The sequence below is a fragment of the Catharus ustulatus genome, chromosome 15, assembly GCF_009819885.2.
Source record: "Catharus ustulatus isolate bCatUst1 chromosome 15, bCatUst1.pri.v2, whole genome shotgun sequence".
In the NCBI taxonomy this organism is placed as follows: Eukaryota; Metazoa; Chordata; class Aves; order Passeriformes; family Turdidae; genus Catharus; species Catharus ustulatus.
The window spans coordinates 11503177-11523240 of record NC_046235.1 but is presented as its reverse complement, the minus strand read 5'-3'; the positions used below and the strand labels follow the sequence as shown (position 1 = coordinate 11523240).

Below are 20064 nucleotides of genomic sequence, written 5' to 3'. Positions count from 1 at the left end.
TGGTGTGGCAGTGAAGCAGAATGAAGAGCTGGTGTAACATGAAAGGCTTTAAAAGAGGAGAATTTGGGATTTTTGAAATTGAGTCCTCACTGAGAAGTTACTCAACTGGCAAAATGGACTGCAGTCCTGAAAAATGGTGATGGATTATACCATATGTGAGATGGAACTTTTTTTTCCTCCAGATAATTGTGGTAGCCATCTAACTGCTCACTATGTTAGTACAAATTTTAAATTAAAAAGTGATTATATATTTATGAATGGCAGGCACACACTAAAAGATGCCCTGGACAAAGAGGAATGTTGGTCATTAGTGTGGTACAAGATGTATAATAGGCTAAATCACTTAATTTCCCACACATTTCTGGATTTGGCCAGTGGGAAAGATTTCACTGAAACAATCACAAAACAGACTGAGATAATCTTGGCCAATATCCTCCTTTTTGACAAAACAGATTCTAATAATAAAGTCCTGCGTTTGATCACTTATCCCAGTGAAAGGCTTTTCGTGGTCCTTCCTTTTCACAGTGTTTAATAGGCTGTAGCTCCACTGCCAACCAGCCTGGAGCAGGAAGGGAAGGAGAGCTTTGTGCTGGCCTTGGCAGGAAGGTCAGGGCACAGATCTGGCCAGAGTGCAGTGGCATTTGCAGGGACCAGCTGGGAGCTTTATTAAACGTGTGGGAGGGAAGTGAATGGGAGCATTGGTGTGAAGGAGAGGATCTTCACAGATACCTCTGTTTAGAAGACAGTTCTTGAACAAAATGCTTGTTACTGTATGATGGGCATTCAGAATTCCTTCTATTTCCCAAAAGGGCTCCCATGCCACAGGGACTCTTGGCCCCACTGAGATACACAGAGCTCTCCAGGTGAGGCGATGTGACTGCAGGTGTGCACTGCTGAGCAGATAAATAGCAATACATCTATGCTTTTGGACAATGCAGCTTCTTTGGAGTTTAATCTGCTAAAACTCTTTGAAGAACTTAAATATGCAGAGCTCTGTCTAAGCCTGAATTATGTCTTGTCCTGTTCATGTAGCACAGTGTGATGTTTTCAAGCAATCTCTGAGTTGCTGGGTTGGGTTTTTTTTTCACTGACTATTAAAAGACACCCGATTCAACCATGTTGTTTTAAAGCTTGAATATTTCAAATTCGTGGGTATTTGAAGCCAGCATCCTTGAAATCCCTAAGAAACCAGCTTGTTTCTCTGAGTCCCAGGCATGTCTTCTGAAAACACTGCAAATGTCATACGAGGCAATTTCACTGTATGGCTGCCCAGAGCAGACATATTGATGTTATTTAGCCTTCACTTGCCAAGTTGAGTGCTAGGATTGGGTTTCACATGCGAGGCATCTATCAGCTTTACAGATAGCCATATTTTCATAAGCTGCATTTGGCTGTCACACCTTCTCCTGTAGTTTCTTGATATGCAAACAAGTCTCGGTTATATATGCTCCTGGCGTATAAACTGATATCCCTGAAGAGTTCCTGATTACCCTTCCATTAACTTTTACTCTCCTCTGTCTCCCTTGGGGAGGTAACAAGTAGTCTTTCCTCCATCATGGGTTTCCAGCTGGTTACCTCCTCGCTTCCCTCCTAAATAGATTCTCTCACTAGGGAAGTACAGTCTGTGAAATTTCAGTGCCATCTAAAAGTACAGCAGGGACTGCTGAAATGGGAATTTGAAAATTTAAAATTCAAGGAAGCCATCCTGGATCTGAAAGTGCCCTTCCAAAGAACAGAATAACCATACCTGTCTAACTGCAGAGTTGTTATGAAGCCAGGAGCAGGGGCTTTGCTGTTGTATGTGGTGTTTCAGCTTTGCAGCTGTGCTGCTGGAAACTTTACTGGAGGTTTGTGTGAGGCTCTGCCATTCTTACATTTTCTGATCTAATTAGTGTTGTTTACAAACCAACTTCAGCCCCACTTCTTGGTTTCACTCAACACCACAACACTTCTCAACATTCCTCACTTTCATGGTTTTCTCTTTATGGAGTTCAGATAGTTTCTTAATCAGATTCCCATACCCTGTATCCATCATAGCTGCAGCTGGGGACATCCTAGCAAAGCATTCAGCTGTGAAATCTTCACTTGTGCTTGTCCATCCTCCTGCAAACTTATGCAACAGTAAATGTTTGTGTGAGTACAACCTGAGTTCTGTTCCCAAAAACTGGCTCCATGGAGGATGTGTTGTACTGGGAACCCACTCATGCAGGCATTTGTATGTGCTGCTGGCTTGACCCCTAATCTCTGATTATTTAAATTCTAAATGTTCTTAAAACAGTCCTTGAGGCCACTCTGTGCTATCACATATTCCTACTTGGATTGTATCCAGTTGATGAAGGGCTGTGTGTATCTTCTAGTTATTGCCTTAAATTGAGCATAAAGTAGGATTCTCATCAATATTCTTTGTTTGCAGCAGGATGCTGGCTCAGCTTCTTTAGAATTATTCAAACTGAAATAATTATTTAGTTGAATAAGCATTTCAAGACAAGTTTCACATTTTAGGTTTTGGTATTAGCACTCTTAGAAAATTTGCAAATACCAGAGACTGGATTTTTAAATGTGATCTCTAACCTTGTTGCTGTAACTATTGATGTGAGCCTTCAGTTGTATTTGGGGAGCAAAGGTGACTCCCTAACCCACATGAGCAGAAGCATACTTGTGGAATGTTCACACTGGTTTCAAGAGCTTTTTTGAGGCCACAGAACAGAATTAAGATGGCAAGAATATGGCCCCAGCTATGAGGTGATGCCAGACCTAATTTGAGCATGTGATTCATCTGATTTTCCATGCAGAGTGGAAAGTCAAGGGTTTTCTTCAATTGCATGTATAAATCTACAGGCTTGAGAGATTACAGGTGGCATTAGACTCTTCCTTTTGCAAATACTCCCATGTTTGCATATCTGTAGATGTACAGTTTACCAGAAATTCCCCTGTGGAATTTAGAGTCCTGTGTCTGTCTGTGCAGGTCTGGAGCCTGAGACGATTAGCTAAGGGTGAGACATTTAGCCACAGGGTAACAACTCTGGTCTACATTCAAATTTTGTATCAGCCAGTTTGCTACATTATTAAAATAGTACAATTTCATAACAGTGAGAGTTGTTGCTTTTGAAACTTCACTGTTGCTCAAACAATATGCAAAATGAAGGAATGAATATCGGTTTTATATGTTGAGTGCTATCTGTAGACCCAAATTGGGATTTTTCACTGTCCCTGTGCAGCATATCCTTTTCCAAGCACTCCAAAGGGGTGTCTATGTCCCCATCTGGGCTGCCTAAACCTTGGGCAAGCTGCTGCCCTGCAGTCTTGGAGGCTGGGGGGAAAGAAAACCCATGTGTGTTCTTTGGGTCTTCTCAGAGCACCAAAATAATGAGTAATTAAAGCTTTGTGCCTTCTCACGGATCACATATCTTTTTGATCTATTGGATTTGCACCCTTGACACCATCTTTTGAGGAGCACTTCCAAAAAGTGTGGAATGAATGTAGATTATGTGGGAAATATCTCAGCAGTGTGCTCACACAGCTCCAGTCAGCAGAGTCTCCCACTGTCAACTGGACATGTCCTTTATGGAAATTGGCTTTGTAGCCCACATTTTAACTGCTGAAGAGTTATGAGGTCAGCAAGTACAGTTCAGAATTTAGCTCATTTTGTGTATATCTTGGACCGTGTTCACTCCTGGGTTTTATACCACAAAAATCAGTGGAATGATGCCAAGAAAAAATTCATCTCCTAATATTTAGAATCAGCACCTCTGACAGGAGTGTATTTCACTGAGCTCCCAGCCATAGCTCTGGGAAGGGTTCTGGTCCTGGTTCCTGAGGGTTATAATTTAGAATCACTAACAAAAGCAGGTTTTGGATGGATACTAAATCTCATGCTTCAGGGTGTGAACTATTCTAACCAGGCAGCAGAAAGAGGCTGCTGTAGTGGGCAAAGTGTTGTATTTCTGCCCCCTTCAGTGCTCTTGCCTAAGATGCAGCATGAGAGGCAGGTGGGAGAGCTGGATGGACCATGGGCAGTTCCCATGTTTCTCTGAGAGCAGATTGTTGATCCCAAAGCCAGGGCATCACATTGCTGGTGCTTTGATTGGAAGCTAAAAACTAACGTCTGCAGTCCTTCTTAATGACAGACTTCTAGGAGTGATCACAGAATTGTCTTGCAGAGTTAATTTCGACTAATGAGCAATTAGTCAGCTCAGCAGTGACTCTCCCTTGCCCGTGTCCCCTGGGGGAGGAGTGGTCAGGGCTGAGCATGGTGCTTCCCTGGGGTGTTGGGAGCCCCAGCATGTGGGCCCAGCACCAAAACCGTGGTTTACTTGGGCTGCAGCTCAGATTTCCTCCTTCTGAAGCAGAGGGATTTATTTTCCAGCTACAGACTTGCAGTGTTATCCTAAATGTCAGCAATCTCTTCTTTTTTTTTTTTTTTAAATACTTAATGCAGCCAGAGAAAATCTGTCAGCCGAAGACTCCTTGCCTGCCCAAATGAAGGTTGAAATTGTATGTGCTTGAGCATATCCCAGTGTGGATGTGTTGAATTTGGGGACAGCCAGAGACGCTGCTGCTGCTTGCTGGGGGCGCGGGGCTGCCTCGGGTCACGCTGCGGCAGCGGGTGCTGCGACTGGGAGCGGGCACAGATGGTGCTCCAGAAGGGGAAATCCAGAAGCTCACGAGCTCATTTCTTTTAGGGAGACGTGTCCATATGTCACCCATAGAGGATGAGAGCCTGCTCATCAGTCCAGAGCACTCTGAGGCTGCTGGGATGAAATAACTTCAATCTCTGTCTAAGCTGGAGCCTGGTGCTGGCTGTGCTGGTGGAGCCCCTGTGCTCTGTCCACCCTCCCTCAGTCCTGAGTGTCTGAGTGTTCAGTGTCTCTCCTGCCCAGGGCTGAGAGGGAGGCTTTGCTAGGGGGTCTGCATGGCTGGATCCATCACTGACAGGCTTAGCTCTGACCTCTCAGAGCCTGCCCACTGTCCTGTGCACAGCTCCTGGAGGTGAGTTGAGGCTTGGGAATATGAGCACCATAAATCAGGTGCTTGGTTGTCCATCCCCTCAGCACATAGAATGCCTTGCAGCTGGACTCAGGGATGCCTCTTACCCTGGCTATTGGCACAAATGTCTCCTAAATTTTTGCTCCTAATGTGGTAACTGAGCATTGCTTGAATACAGTGTAATGAACAGCGGTGATAAATTGTCATTGGTGACAGTCAGAGCTTATGCTGCTCTCCAGAATGTGTTCATGTTTTCTGAGATAAAAAAATGAGACCTTCTTCCATTTAATATTTTAGCAAATTTGGGGAAGAAAATAGGTCAACAGAAATGTTGTCCCACTGAAACTGGAGCAGTGGTAAGGAAGTTACTTGAATTTATGTATTTACATATTGAGGGGGAGGGGTGCACTTACATGAATGTGTGTTTGTGTGTTTATGACTACAGTAACACCCAAAATACATCATTATGCATTCATATTCATATGTGGAGTCTGTCTGAGAATGTATGTGTATCTATAAAAATAAGATTTACAGATTTTTAAACCTCCCTGACAGATTCCAGGAGACCAATTTCTAAATGTATGCTAAGATTTTTGACTAAGAGACAGGTAGCAGTAGGTGCTAATAAAGGAAAGAACTGCAAGTAAAATGTTGTGACATCCACCTCTGTGAACAACCTGCGGAGCGCTGGCAGAATCATCAAACCGAGCTGAGAGTAATCAGCAGGGACTGATAAAGCTGCTCTTGTAATTATTTGTTTGATATACAGCTTTCCTTCTTCCTTCTGCATAAATAGCAGAATTGCTTTGCTTAGTGTGGGAGGTTTTTTTATTCCTGTCAGGGCTTGTTCTCACCAAGATGTCATGAGAGGAGGACTGAGATCTGAATTTTTGTTTTATTTACGGGCTTTCCATTGTAATTCTGACAGCATGCAGTAGAGACAGCATTCATTTAGCTGGGGAGAGGCTCCTGCAACGCTGTCGGTGTTGCGGGGGCCAGACTCTGCCATGCTGCTTTTAAGCCTCTCTGACTCCTCCAGGTTTGGCCTGGAAGATGCTGCTCCTGGGAGGAGGCGGCTGCTGAGGTCTGAAGGCAGTCGTGATGTCATGCTCGGGTATTTGGATATTAAATACAATTTCCACAGTGGCTTTCTTGATTTTAGGTGTGAGTTTGATGATGCCACAGCCCAGGCTGCCCAACAAAACCACACAGCCCTGCAGGTTGACAAGTGTTAGTTATCCTTAAATAACTTCCTCTCCTCATCACTTCCACTGCTGAAACAAGAAAATCCAAGCATTGACTGATTTCCAGGCCATCACAGTGGTGGCCCGTCAGCAATGGCTGAACTGAGCCAAAAGGCTCCTGTTGATGTCAGTGGTTTCTGGGAATGCTGCCTGTGTGGTTTTGTTCCGGGATTTCCCTCTCTGTCCATGCCTGGTTGAACTCTGACTTCACTCAGGACAAAGTGTGCAATTTTGTTTTTAACAAAAGGTACAGTAATTCATTCCCACCCTAAGCACTCTCATTTTCCTTTTCCCATTTATGTTCTATTTAGCCTCTTTCTTTCCTTAAAAAAGGGAGGAAAAGGATAATAGAAAATATCTAAGCAGATAAAGAAAGGATAACTTTTACTTTAAAAAAAAATAAATTCTATGCACCAGAATAGTTCTTCTATTGTCTAAGGGTTTTACCAAGATACCAAGAACTCAGGAGGAAGGGGAGGCGTAAGGGGAGAGAGAGGCACATTAGAGCAGAAAATAGATTTCCTAGCCTAAAGAAAGAAATCCAGACTTCTGCCTTTGGCATGCATTTGAATATTGTCAAGGGCATCTGGAATATGTTGATAGCCGTTTCTTCTAATAATTCTAAAAATCTTCTAATGATGAGGCACAGATTTGCCACTGGCTGTGTCTGCCACGGGCACACCCAGCTTGGGGAAGGGTCTGAGACATCAGAGGCTGTGCTGCTCCCCCAGCAGGGTCAGCACCAACTCCTTGTTACTCAGGAGAAATACTTCAGACTTGAACCAGATTAATGAAAAGAGAAATTGCTCTGAGACTAAGAAAAAAAGCTTTACACCCATTGCAGTGCTGTGGGGGGTTGTTCTTGAGCGATTACAGTTCATCCTTTCAATGCCTTCTGATTCCAGGCAATGATGGCGTTTTAAGATAAAGTGTTCATGGCTCTGCTTGTTATTGAAGGGCTTTTATTATTGCTGATGTTACATGAAAAAGAAAGTTATTAAAAAAATGTGGCACTAACAAATTGAAGCCCCCAGGGAACTGTTGCCTGAATGGGATTTTGATTGGAGTTCAATTTAATTGGCCATAAATCTTCTCTTTTCTGATTTACATTCTACTTCAGACCAGTATACCAAATTCATGATAATCAGGTTTTCATTTTTCTCTATTGAGCAAAATACTCTGACATGAGCATAAACAGAAATATTCCTTCAGCAAGGTGACCTTGTTCTTGCTTGCACCGTGCTGGTAATTGATTTAATGCCTCCTTACCTATAAATTGGGCCTCTTTCTGAGGCATGTCCGTCAGATTTTGAGGTAATTGGTTAGCATGGTTGTTTTTCTGACTGCCAGATATTTCTCATAAACCTCTAGTACAAGATCATTTTACCTCTAGGATCATTTTACTGACATGATGGAATGAATTTAGCAGGCAGACATACACTGGGTCTGCTGCAGCTTTAAATGCACCTATGTGCATTTCTTGAGGAATTACAAAAGGTTTTGTTCTAGCCTGGAGTAAATCTGTGGAGTTGTAGAGCCCAGTAATTTCTGTGGAGTTCAGTTTTGCAGAAGGAAAAGAAGAAGGTTTTGTAGGCACCCTGAGGCTCCTGGCCCACATCCCCTGCTGTAGGGTGCTGTGTACCACAAGACATCATAGAGCTGTCCTGGCCTGTCCTCTCTGCTGCTCAGCTCCCCTTCCTTTACCCAAGGTTGATTTCTGTGATTGATGGTTTAGATTTGTGAGGAGTTTTCCCTCTCCTCCTCTCTAAGAAGGCTTCACTGGGTGAACTCTTTAGGGAAGTGATATGTGTGGGCAGATGAGTAAGAGGTGAGAACCAGGTGGGATCAAAGGGAACAGAATTGTCATCTAATTCTGATTAGATAGCCAGAGCCATAAATTCACTTGCTGCTCTTGCAGTCTCTTCATGGGAATCTCAGTGAAGTCCTCAGCTGCTGCAAGGAGTGGGTAGAAAAGGGGAGGGAACCTGCATTGAGATGTAATCATCTTTATTGAATTTGGAGAATATTGCAGTTAAATGTTTTTCCCCACTGTTCTTATCCCTTGTGCTTCCTTTGTGTTTCTAACTCATGTAGAGACTTGATTATATTGCTAATTTAACTATTTCCAGCAGCACTGGGATTGACAGGTTGAGTTTTCAGCAATCTCACAATTTCTGGCTGTAAATTGAATGTTTTAGGGCCTGGTGAAAAGGTGATAAGAAAGTTACATCTTCTACCAGTTTCCTAATTACTTCATCATCAAATACACTGAGTTTGTTAATGCCAGGTACTCTTGCTGAAAATACATTTATAACTATGGTCTTGGCAACTGGAAGCAATTACTTTGCAGTGGTTTTCCTTTTGTATTCTGAAACAGCAGAATTATTTTCTCTTCTTTCCTTTGCTTCCCTCCCTACAAAAGAAGCAGGGGAAAATCTGAATTTTAACTTGTTATGATTATCTTCTTAATTTTTTTTTTGTCAACAAAGATGAATAGCTGGAAAATTACTGAAAGTAATCTAAAGAAAAATGAGCATCTGCTACTGAATTTCTGCTGAGCTCAGTGGTATTTAGAGCTTGTGTGACAGTGGTGGGCAGGTACTGAGGCTGATGAGACCTCAGTGTGTCTTGTGCTATTCTGACAGGGATTGTGGACAGGGTTTGTTCCTCATATAGTGATGACTGGGTAGCAGACCTGGTTACTAAAACTGATCAAGATGTTTTTCCAAAATGTTTTATTGCGAGCTGTCTTCCTTTAGCTGTGGTTTTGGTGATTGTTTGATCAGAAAAGACTTTTGCAGGATTGAGATGGGATGGGAGATGTCTTCTATCTTGATTCCCAACTCACTCTGGGTTAGGTATGTTTGTTAAAGTCTCTGCCTTGCCAATTGATGCTTGACTTGGGTCTCCCATACCCTTGGTTTGTCCCCTGCCTGTGCTCCCTGAATGCTGACTTGCTTGAGTGACACTGGAGCCTCCCTCATGGCACAGATGGATTCCCCAGTCTGCACACCTTCCCTCACCACCCTCTCTAGCTCCTGTAATTCTGCTGGGAGATTGTCAGAAACTTGTGCCTTTCATCCCTCAAGTGGGAAGGCTTTTATTTATTTGGTTAATCCGAAAGTTAAGTGAGTGGGAAGATAAGTCAGCAGCTCCATTCCTTTCGTCACATGGTACCAACTCTTGTTTCCCCTGGAGAGAGGCAGAGCAGATGGAAGGAAGAGATGAAATGAAGATCAAAAGTAAACAGTGTGATTGGGTTTTTGATAAAGGATAAAACACTTATCACATCAAAAGCGCTGAAAGCCACATTAAATGTTTCCTGAACATTTCATGTCCACGTAAGCATTAACTGTGCTTGCCATGGGGGCACCTGGAACAGTGAGTGGTGGAGCTGGGGAATGCTGGTGGGGATTTACCCTCGTGGCTGTGCTGCAGGTCACCTGCCTGGCCCAGGAAGGCAGAGCTGGCAGCCTGCATCCATCCTCAGGCACCTTGAACACATCTTGCCCCAGATCAGCAGGCCCATGTGCATGCTTAGGGCTCCTCTAAGCCTCCTCACTCTTACAGGTCTGGGCACTAGTTTTCCAGAGATTTCAAGGCACTTGCAGATGTAGATAGGTGCAGAGTTTGTGGGTAACTTTTCTCCCAAGCATTGGTGACCCTTTGGGTCGATGCTTTAGCTCAGTGAATCAAGTCCTGAAATATTTTGTGTAAGCAGCATCATTTGTAGAGAAGTGTCTATGTCTTTTTTCATCACTGTGTTGAAATACTGGGTGGTGCTGTTTGTTTAAAATGGTGTTTTAAAATGGTGGTGCTGATTGCTCTGGCCACTGCTGGTGGACATAACATTTTGGTAAAATTAACACAAAATGTTACAGCCCAGCCCAGCAGCATTTGATATTCCTTTTTCCAGGTAGCACTGAGTTCAATCTGCCTTTGTTTCCAATTTATCACCTTGTTTTTCTGTAGGCAAGGAGGAAGGCACATGTCCTGCCTTCTGCAACATGGGAAGTTCTGTGTAACAGAGACCAGTCCCAGGAACAGTCTGCCCTGGATTTTCTTTTTGGCCTTTTTAGCCAGTGCAGAAATATTTTCCTATCTCCTGGTCTCAGCCCTTCAGAACACAGTGGCAGTTTAAATGCTGTGTGTGTGCAGCCACCTGTATCATCAGTCATTTTGCATGTTGGGGTGGAAGTTTGCCCTTCACTAACATCTCACCAGCTCACTTCCTCCAGAGCACCATTTATCAAATGGCATCAGATTTGCTTCTGAAATGAGAGAACAGCAGAACATTGTGTGTTGAATTGGATAAAAGCTCATGGAAGCACCTGCTGAATGTTCACATGCTTAAATTTCATGGACTTCAGGTTAAGTCCATGAGGTTTTCAAATTGGTTTTGAGTCATTTTTCCACATTCAAGGTGTTGTTATCAGGAAAAGTGGAAAAAACTTTTTATGCCAAGATGGACTTCTTTGCAAATATCTAATAATCTAGACTCAATTTTTACTTGCCAGAGTTTCTATTAAAAAGCTCAGAAATGGGGCGATATGTGACTGGAAATGTGTGTGAGAGTCACAGAGAAGCTAATCAGAAGTGACCACTTGCACTCATTAGTCCAAGCTCCCACTTGAAGCAGGGCTTGAAGTTTGCTCAGTCTTGTCTAGTTGAGTTCTGAAAACCTCCCAGGATGGAAACTGAACATCCTTTCCAGATCCCTCTTCCAATTTCACACAATACTCAAGGGATAATTTTCTGTTCAGCTAGGATTTCTCTGCTGCAGCCTGGGAGTGCTGCCTCTCATCCTGTCGCTGTGCTCTTTAGGGAAGGGTCTGCCTCTGTCTGTGCTGCCTTTTCCATCATCCAAAGAGTTCAATAAGATAAATCTCCTTGCTTGTTTGTTTGTTTGTTTGTTTTCCTCTCAGTGCTTCCCTTGTTTCTGTATTCTGGGAGTGATTGACAGCAGAACCTGTCTGTGTATTTGGGCTCTTTCAAAGAAAGATCTTGTTTCTATTTAGTACTCTTGAAAAGAGAACTTTGGAAATGTATGAACAGAAAAAGAAATTAAGCGGTGTGAGCAGAGAAGTCCCTGTCCCGAATTCATGTCTGCCAAATGCTAATGTTAGTTATTTTTGAGCCTAGTAGTGCAAGAGGCTTTCATCCTTTGTACAGTTGGCCTCATCCTGCTGTGAATATAACATAAAAGGGAGCAAAAGGCAGCTGTTAAAACCTTCAAGTCTTCTTTGGTGGCAAGTAAGGTGGCAATCATGCACCAGCTCATATATGACACAAGCCTTGCCTGAAAACTTGAGGTTAGACCAGGAACTTCATAATAAAAAAGTCAAATTTAATTTCTTGACAATACCCAAGACAGATGTCTCAGTGACAGTTGTACAGTTGTTTTATTTCCTTTTTAAAAAATGTAACTTTTTCTTTAAAAGCATTAGCATGTGTTTCAGCAAGATTTCTCATTTAATAAGATGCAAAAGTTCAGGCAATATCCTGTTTAGATGGTTTCTATTTGATAATAAAAATGGCATTGACAGTGAGATATTGCACCGAATAAATCGTTACTTGTGAGTTCTGTTTTATGCCACAGCCAAGATGTGTCCTCTAAGTTCACAGCTGTTTTAACTTTTTCTTTTCCTCATCTAGACAGCTGTATATCCATGAGATTTATTTCTTGATCTATGTGAACATGAAATCCTTCTTGGGATTATTGCCATAGAAACAAGCCATAACATAGAGCGTGTTAGAAGTAACAAATGGGATTTGGCAGTCCTTCCCATTTACTACACAGAGTCTGAGCTATGTAGTACAAAAAGCAGCAATTACTTGCTCTCAGAGCTTTATTAACAGGCACATCTGCACATTCATTAGAACTAGATACTTCAACTTCCATCCTGGCTGGGATGGCATTAACATATTCTGGTCCTTAAAATAAAATCCAGCATCTAGTTTACTTTCCAGTCATGGTAGGAATTGGTCAGGTTTGACATTTTGGTTCCTTTCTGTTGGTTGCAAATCCCAGAAGCAGCCCGTGTGAGCCTCCCAGGAGGAGATAAGTGATTGAACTGCTGGCTCCAGGGAACAGTCCCTCCTTTGAAGGATGAAGTCACCAAGTTTTGCTTGTAAAGCCTGATCTCCCACGGAGCTGGGACTCAGCTCCCAGCCTCTCCCAGGGCTTCACACGCTGCCTGGCTTACAGGAATGATTCCCTTCTCCTTGGTGGCCCAGGGTAACTCTGAGCTGGGGGAGTAGGTGGGGTTGTACCAGGCAGGGAAGGGTTTTTCACAGGAGTGAGCACAACAAGCTGTACCTGGAGTGAGGCTGAGCTGGTGACTGGGACACAGCACAGCTGCTGATAGGGAGAAAGGGAAACTCCAAATTCTAAGCCAAATCCACGGGTCAGCTTTTGAAACTGTAAAGAGGCAGAAAAGCAGAGGGAACAGAATACAGAAAAGGGCAGAGGAATATATTTAAACCCAAGGTGTGTCTGCTGGCTGTGCCCATGCCCCAGCAGTGCTGTCACCATGGCCCTGGGAGGTCAGTGCTGGCTCAGCAGGGCACAGGGTGCAGATCTTGCTTGGCTCTGGTGCTCATCTCCTATCTCATTTCTATCCTCCCTTTTATTAGGTAAAATCAAACATGGAAACAAACAGTCAGGTCACAGAGGGGTCCCTTGCTCTGGATGATGCATTTGCAGATCTGGAAGGGAGCACACACTGTTCTTTCCCATCCATGTCCTATAATGCTGCCTCTAGCTGAGAGAGTAGCAGCTTCCAGGGGAGATTTCAGAGGCAGCTGGAGATGCTTTAAAGCTCTCAGGGCAAAATCTCTCATCCCTGTGCAGCAATTCAGAAACAAAACAACTTTGCTCAACAGGAGGAACATTCAAAGCTGATTGTAAATCACAAAATCAAGATGAAACCTAAAATGCAGCCTGAAAAATCCAGATAACTGAAATATTGGGATTTGAATCTGGGCTATGTGCTCAGTCTTCCTTTTCAGAAGTGCTGAGGACTTAGCAGCTCTAGTGAAGGTGATGAGCACTCAGGATTTCTTTGAAACATTTATTTAGTACCTAAGTATAGATCTAGGACTGACTAACTTCAGGCTCCAAATATAGTTCAAGTGTCTGCCTTCTCACTCTTCCTCATTTCTCTTTTCCTTGCTATTTAATCTCTTCATCAGCTCCCACATTCTCTGTTTCCTGCAACTTTCCCATCCTCCCCCAGCTGCCTTCTGCTCCTGCTTCTGTCTCCTCACTCACTCTGACACCTCTGCTGTCTTGTGGGGGCCACAGGGCATTCTCCAAAGTCCTTCCCAAGCAAGCTCTAGGTGGCACCCCTTTTCTGTCCCTCACCCCCTAAATTCTCCCTGCCTCATTCTCAGGAGGGCAGAGGTTCAAACAAACTGCTTCATCCTGTTCAGGAAGCTGCTGAGGTTTAAGCCCCAAGAATCTCTTCTCTCCTGTGTGGGCCTGACCAGAGATGGCAGTGAAAAGGGAATCATTACAGACACTCTTGACTGGGGGGGAACCCAAAGTAGCTGCCATCACTTTCTGGCTCAAAAGCATTAATCCAAATGTCCCATTTTCTGTGTTCTGCCCATTGCAGGTGTGATCTGCCAGTGCCAGCAATGAAAGAGTAGTGAAGGCTGTCAAGAAGGGATGATGTTAATTTTGTGAACAGGAAGTTCTTGTTATGGATGTGTTGTTCAAATCAGCCAGAAGACAGCTGTGGCTGTGGATCTGATGGATTTGTCCCTGTCTCTGTTGCAGGAAGGCATGCCCCAAACGCTGAGTTCTACCAGTATGTTTACCCCATGTGGCTTCAGCCCTCATCTACATACTTCAAAAGAAGGTGAACAAGGAGGACTGATCTTCCAGGATGGAAACCTTACCTCAGCATCTCTGGATGCTCTAATCCAGCATCTGATACCTACCACTGATTACTACCCTGAAGTAAGCAATTCACAGTGTAATAAATGGTTTAATTTTGATGAATTGGGGCAGAATTTTATGCAAAAGTGCAAATGTGTTAAATTTTGAATTAAGAGGGCTCATTTAAAAGCTGCATACAATTAAAGCTTGGTAAATTGATGCATTGCTTTAAATGCTGTTTCACTGCTCTGTAATTGTTCCCATGAAAAAGCAGATCCCAAAGATAATACTGCCTTTAAATAAGAGAACAAGGTATGGGGGAAGCTGTTGTGGTGATGAATTAGTGATGTAGCAGTTGGGGCACTTCAAAAACAGCAGCGCTTTCCCAGAGCGGAAAACTGAGGCAAAAAACTCCCAAGTCAGAAGTGGCATTAAATTAGCTGAATTTCAGTGGCTGCTGAAATTTGGTTTGCCTGTATGTACAGAGCATTCCCTTGGTGACAACAGAGATGCTTGTTCTGATGGGTTTATAATTTACCTGGTGTTGTATTCACAGCTTTGCAGTCACTGGACAGCACAGTCCAGATCCTAATCCTTGCTCCATCAGTGGAAATCAGATGTTTCCTCACCAAGAGTGTGAGGATCTAAACTGGAAGCAGGTTTATGGTCCTGCAAGCTATTGACTTCACTGGATTTTGCACATCCTCAGTGGAATTCAGACAGAATTTGACTGGAAGACTTTTAAGTGCTAATATATCTCCATGGCTTGTATTTCAAAGCACAGAGGAGCATTGACTTCTGGGTACTTGAGGAGACTGGGGAAGTTATCAATGCAGAGCAGACAGCCTGTTTTAAATTACCTGGAGCTCAGTTTCTGATCAGCTAAAAATAAGTAATAAAGAAGCATCTCAATTAGGGAAAAAAAGGAACAGAAAGGCAATAAAAATAGGTAATGGACAGATCAGGCTGTGAGATTTTCATTAGGCAATGTGTGATATGTAATATTATACCTGCTGCTTGGGAGCATGGCTAGGGCTGGGGGAAAGGAGATAATTCTGGTGCAAGGATGCAAGGAGGGGTCAGGATGCAAACAACGGAGACCTCGTGCATGCATTTTAAATTCACTGCTGGAATAATTTGAATAATCCAAGGATTTATCCAGCAGACCTGCTTCCCACAGCTTCACAGATGTGGGAACTACTTATGATGTGACTTGGCTGATAGAATGAAATTTGGGGAGTTAAGAGAATAAATGAAATATTGCTTAAAATAGGCTGGGTGAGATCAGCAGGGCAGTAGCAAGATGTGGCTGATGTGGGGGTGTCTGCAGCTCCCAACCCAGTACAACACAGAGATTTCTGCCCATTTAGCTTCTCTGTCTCCAGCATCCTGGTTGTGCTGTCTCCTATACCTGGGCTTGCTCCTGCACACTCTCTTCACTGGATGTTCACCCAGGGTTTAGGCAACCAAGGGCTGGGAGTGGATGCTGTGGAGGAAGGAGATGCTGCTGCCACCTGTGCCCAGTGTAATGAGTTCCGTACTCAGGATCAAGATTTGTTATCTTTTAAATAATAAGGTCTTGCCAAGTAGAAATGAAAAAGCTGTGAAGTTCAGGGTTTTACAGTCAATATTACCCATTGTGTGGCTGCTTACAGTGGGTCTACTTGTCTTTCTCCTACAGAAAGCCTATATCTTTACATTCCTGCTGAGTTCCAGACTCTTCATCGAGCCCCATGAGCTTTTGTCCCGAGTTTGTCACAAGTGCATTGAGCAGCAGCGGCTGGATGACCCTGTGCTGGACAAGGTTAGTTTATCTTTACAGCAGAAAAATGTGAGGTATTTTCAATGGGTAGAGGATTCTGGGGCTCTGGTGTGTGCCCCTTGCCTCTCTTTAGATTGAATGGAGCTTTCTCATAAAGGATTTGCCATGAAATCCTGACATTGAGGCATCCTGGTATCCATGTCTGAGAGCAATGCTTCAGGCAATAGTCACTTCAAATCTTCATCTAATTTTCCCTTTCCCCCTGTCTCAGTCTTCCCAGGTGACTTTCCTTCTTAACTTCTTTAAGGCTCTGGTGAAGCCTGCGGGATGCAAGGAGGTAGGACGTAACCCTCACACACTGGCAAGTGCAGATGTCCGCACACCACTCTCCCTCCCATTTTTACTTAATGTCTCTGCCCCTTTGCTTTCTTGCTCCTGTTACAGTAATATTTCCTCTTGGCCTTCCCTGTCACTTTGAGCACCATGTAACAGGGAGCAGGTGCCCACCACCCTCCTGCCCTCTGTGCTGGAGAACAGCACCAGTGGAGCACTGGAAATGGGCAGGAGCAGCAGTGGGGACAGGATGAGAAAATCCAAGCTGTTCCTGCCTCAGTACTCCTCCTGCTTTGCCCCAGGGACTGTGCAGACTGGTACAGTGTATAGCAGCACATGTGCATCCTCTGGCAGTGCCACAGACAGTGCAGTGGTGATGGATCCCACTGGATGCTGTTCAGTGCTGGATTCTGCCCAAGCTCTGCTTGCTGCACTCCTGAACACTTGTTCAGTACATTGTCTGGAGCAGGAGATGCACCTTCAGAACAGTAGAGGGTGAAAGAATTTGCATTTATTGCAAATTTCCAGAAACCCCAAAATTCTGAAATGGTTTTCATGGTCAGGCTTCTCAGCTTTGAAACTGAATTTGGCATCAAATACCGAGTCACCTGCATCTGACCATGTGCTTGTTTTTTGCACAGGCAACTGGTTCCATGAGTAACAGGAGCTCTACCTTCACTGTGGAGAGCCATTCTCCAGAAGGCTCAGCAATCCCAGACTTGGGTTACCCATAGAGTCAGTGTCAATAGAAATATCTGTATGGGGTAAACCATGCAAAACAAGTTTTCTAAGGTGTGAGGTTCTGTTCTCTAGTTCTATAATACAAGTTTAGGAGGATTAAATGTGAACATTGCAAAGTTTTGCTTCTCATTAAACTTTCAAGAAATGAAAAACACTGTCTTATTATGAAGACTTCTTATCTGTCCAAAGTGCATCTGGGTTTTGTAGCAGCACAGAGTTGGTGGGACACAGCTGATTTTGTGTTCCCAAAAGTGGGGCTGATTTTGAAACTTTGTACACAAGCAACCTTCCATCCTATGTCCTGTGACTTGCACAAAGTCCTCTCCATCAATTTGTAATGCAGTTCACACAGCTGGAGCAAATGTCTCCCCAGACCTTTGTAGTTTCCAATAAAGCTTTCCCTTTAGCAGCCACCTGCTGGTCTTTGAGCCTGAGCTTAATGCTAGCTGACAGCAGTTATTTTTAGAGATGTGGTTCATTGAAACCTGTTGTTGGTGGAAAGCTGAAATATGCATTTTAACCACCTTGGTTGAAAAACAAAGAGCTGGGGAGCTTAAGAGTATAATTTTTCCTGATTACAGGGTACACTTTAGCTGCAGTACGTGGGGATGCAGAAGAAGGCTGTTTGTTTCGGTCTGTGTTTTCTGTAAATAAAAATGCACTTTGTTGTTTAACACCATTTCCTTTTCACATAATGGAGGATGAAAGCTTTGGGAGCAGCTGCACTGGCTGCCTTATGAGATAACACTAATGCACCAGTTGTGCCATTCCCTGCATTTCCCTCCTTGCCCCATCCCAACTATTTCCACTGCCGCACCCTCAGATAAATCTCCACCAGAAGTGGGCATCAGCTGTATGCTGTCTGAGTGTCCTTGTCCCATCATGACCTTGAGTTCATGTGGGAAGAGAGCAACATTACCAGCAGCTCAGGTAAAGTTACAAAAGTGCTGCTGTTTTGTTCATCTTTCCTTCATTGTACATCTGCCACTGGTCACTAAGCAGTTTTTTCATACAGCCAGAAAGCAAAGGAGCAAAAAAGCCTCTTTGTTGGTCAAGAAATTCATTGCAGTTTTTCAGAGAAGGCTGAAAATATAGAAGGGTTGTAAGTACAAAAGGGAAGAACAAATGGTTTGAATCAGCAAAAAAGATCAGATATTTTTTAAAAAGGTATAAAGGTTGCACCAATAAAATGTCCATCCAACCATAAACAGGCCAATTGCATGTGCAGAATACTTAAATCTGCATGTAAAACAGGCAGTTGTGCATGCACCTGAGTTCTGGTACATTTTGCATGCCAAAATGTATTATTTGTGCACTGCACTCTTTGTATGCATGTGTGCAGGTTTTGCAGGTGCAACACAAATGCCTTCTTTGAAAACCTGGCCCCACGTTCAGTGACACACTGTGGGAGACTTTAATGAGTGAACATATTTCAATCCATGTCCATCATTCAATGGTTTGCATTTCAGGCTCGAATCAGAAAATTTGGACCCAAAATCCTACAGTTGTTGACAGAGTGGACAGAGACATTCCCATATGACTTTCAGGAAGAGCGGATGATTGGCCATCTGAAAGACATGATTCACAGGATAGCCCCATGTGATGAGGTGAGGATGCTTCACTAGGGATGTTCTACTGATACATTAAGTTCGTTTTCCCACTTGATTCCTCCTTTCCCTCTTTTATCTGTATTCTGTTCCGTGCCTCTTCCTGGATACTCTGAGTTTTGTTCTCCAATAATGTAAAATCCTGTGGTATCTTCCCTGAAAGCCACATCTCTCTTTAGGTTCTCCTGGAGCAGCGAGCATCGGAATTTTTCTCCTGCATATCAAATTGTAGGATAACAACATTCCCATTTGATAGAAGGAATATATGAAGGCATAGCATAGACTGAATGTGCTGGTGACAATTCAAATAGCAGCAGAGCTGTGATCTCCCAAGTTAGAATCACAGAATCAGAGATTCCTTTGGGTTGGAAAGGACCTTAAAGACTATCTTGTTCCACATCCTTGCCATGGCAGGGACACCTTCCTCTAGACCAGGTTGCTCCAAGCCTTGTCCAACCTGGCCTTGAACACTTCCAAGGGTGGGGCATCCACAGCTTCTCTGAATTCAAGTTCTTATATTTAAAGAAAATACTGATATTAGGGGTCATGTAGCTTGTCTGGGAGCAGAAGACAGCAGTGTGTGGCCTGCTGAGCACAGACTCAGGCTAGATGTCTGTATGGTCTGGTGTTCAAATATGTGAGCTCTGTGTGTGGCACAGTGGGTCACAGTGAATGGAGCCTCTGGGAAACATGCTTGCAAATTCAGGTGGGTGAACCCCATGAATTAATTCAGAAACATTAAAAAGACCACAAAGTTCATGAAAGTAATAAGCAAACAGTACACTGAGAGTCTCTAATTACTTCTAGGTTAACCATGGGTTGTGGAAAAATTCAGTTCCACTGGCTACATGAAGGCCTGGCCTCAAGCCACAGAGGGGTGCAGTCCAGTAGAACCAGAACATACCCATGAGGATGGGAGAGAGAAGAGTAGAGAGAGGACAAAAGGAATTAGCAGGGCTGCAGCACAACAAAAATGAAATTGGGCTCTTCTATGCACGTGAAATATGTCATAAATGGGAGCAGCTGCTCTTGGACTGGGCTGGCATCATGCCTGGCACTTTCAGGAAACTGTAGGCTGGTATGGATTGACTGACTGGGCTGGGAAGCCCATGGGAGCAAAGCAAAGGGGAAGGATGGTCAAGCTGTGGAACACAGTAGTGGAGGTGAGGGCAACAAAAAACTCAGAAAAAGCCAAAGTGGCTTTAGTTAACCAGAGTAGTAGAATTCCCTCAAGAGAAAGAGGCAATGGACTTGTTCCTGGCCAGCCATGGCAAAAGATGCCTTGCAGCCCTTCAGCATCAGAAGTGGAGGAAGTCCATACAGACCCACCAGAATTGTGTCCTCTGGGCAGAAGGAACCAGAGGGCAGAGAACTGGGACTTAGTGTGTGCTCTTTAACAGCTGTATTTGCCTTGGTGAAGAATCAGAAATGCTATAAATCAACTTTCTGCATGAAAAGCAGTGGTTTATTTGCCTAATCTGAGCAAGCCCTGCACACCTTTGCTCT

At 43.7% G+C, this 20064-nt stretch overlaps 1 protein-coding gene across 1 annotated transcript in view; it reads left to right on the top strand.

The window, feature by feature from the left end:
- RASGEF1C (RasGEF domain family member 1C) overlaps window positions 1-20064 on the top strand; it is a 71785-nt gene that overhangs the window by 26287 nt on the left and 25434 nt on the right. Inside the window, exons 2-4 of the mRNA XM_033073022.2 lie at window positions 14014-14196; window positions 15797-15919; window positions 18421-18558. Of these exons, the coding sequence (XP_032928913.1) occupies window positions 14020-14196; window positions 15797-15919; window positions 18421-18558 (438 nt within the window). The 5' untranslated portion in view covers window positions 14014-14019. The remainder of the gene's footprint in view (window positions 1-14013; window positions 14197-15796; window positions 15920-18420; window positions 18559-20064) is intronic.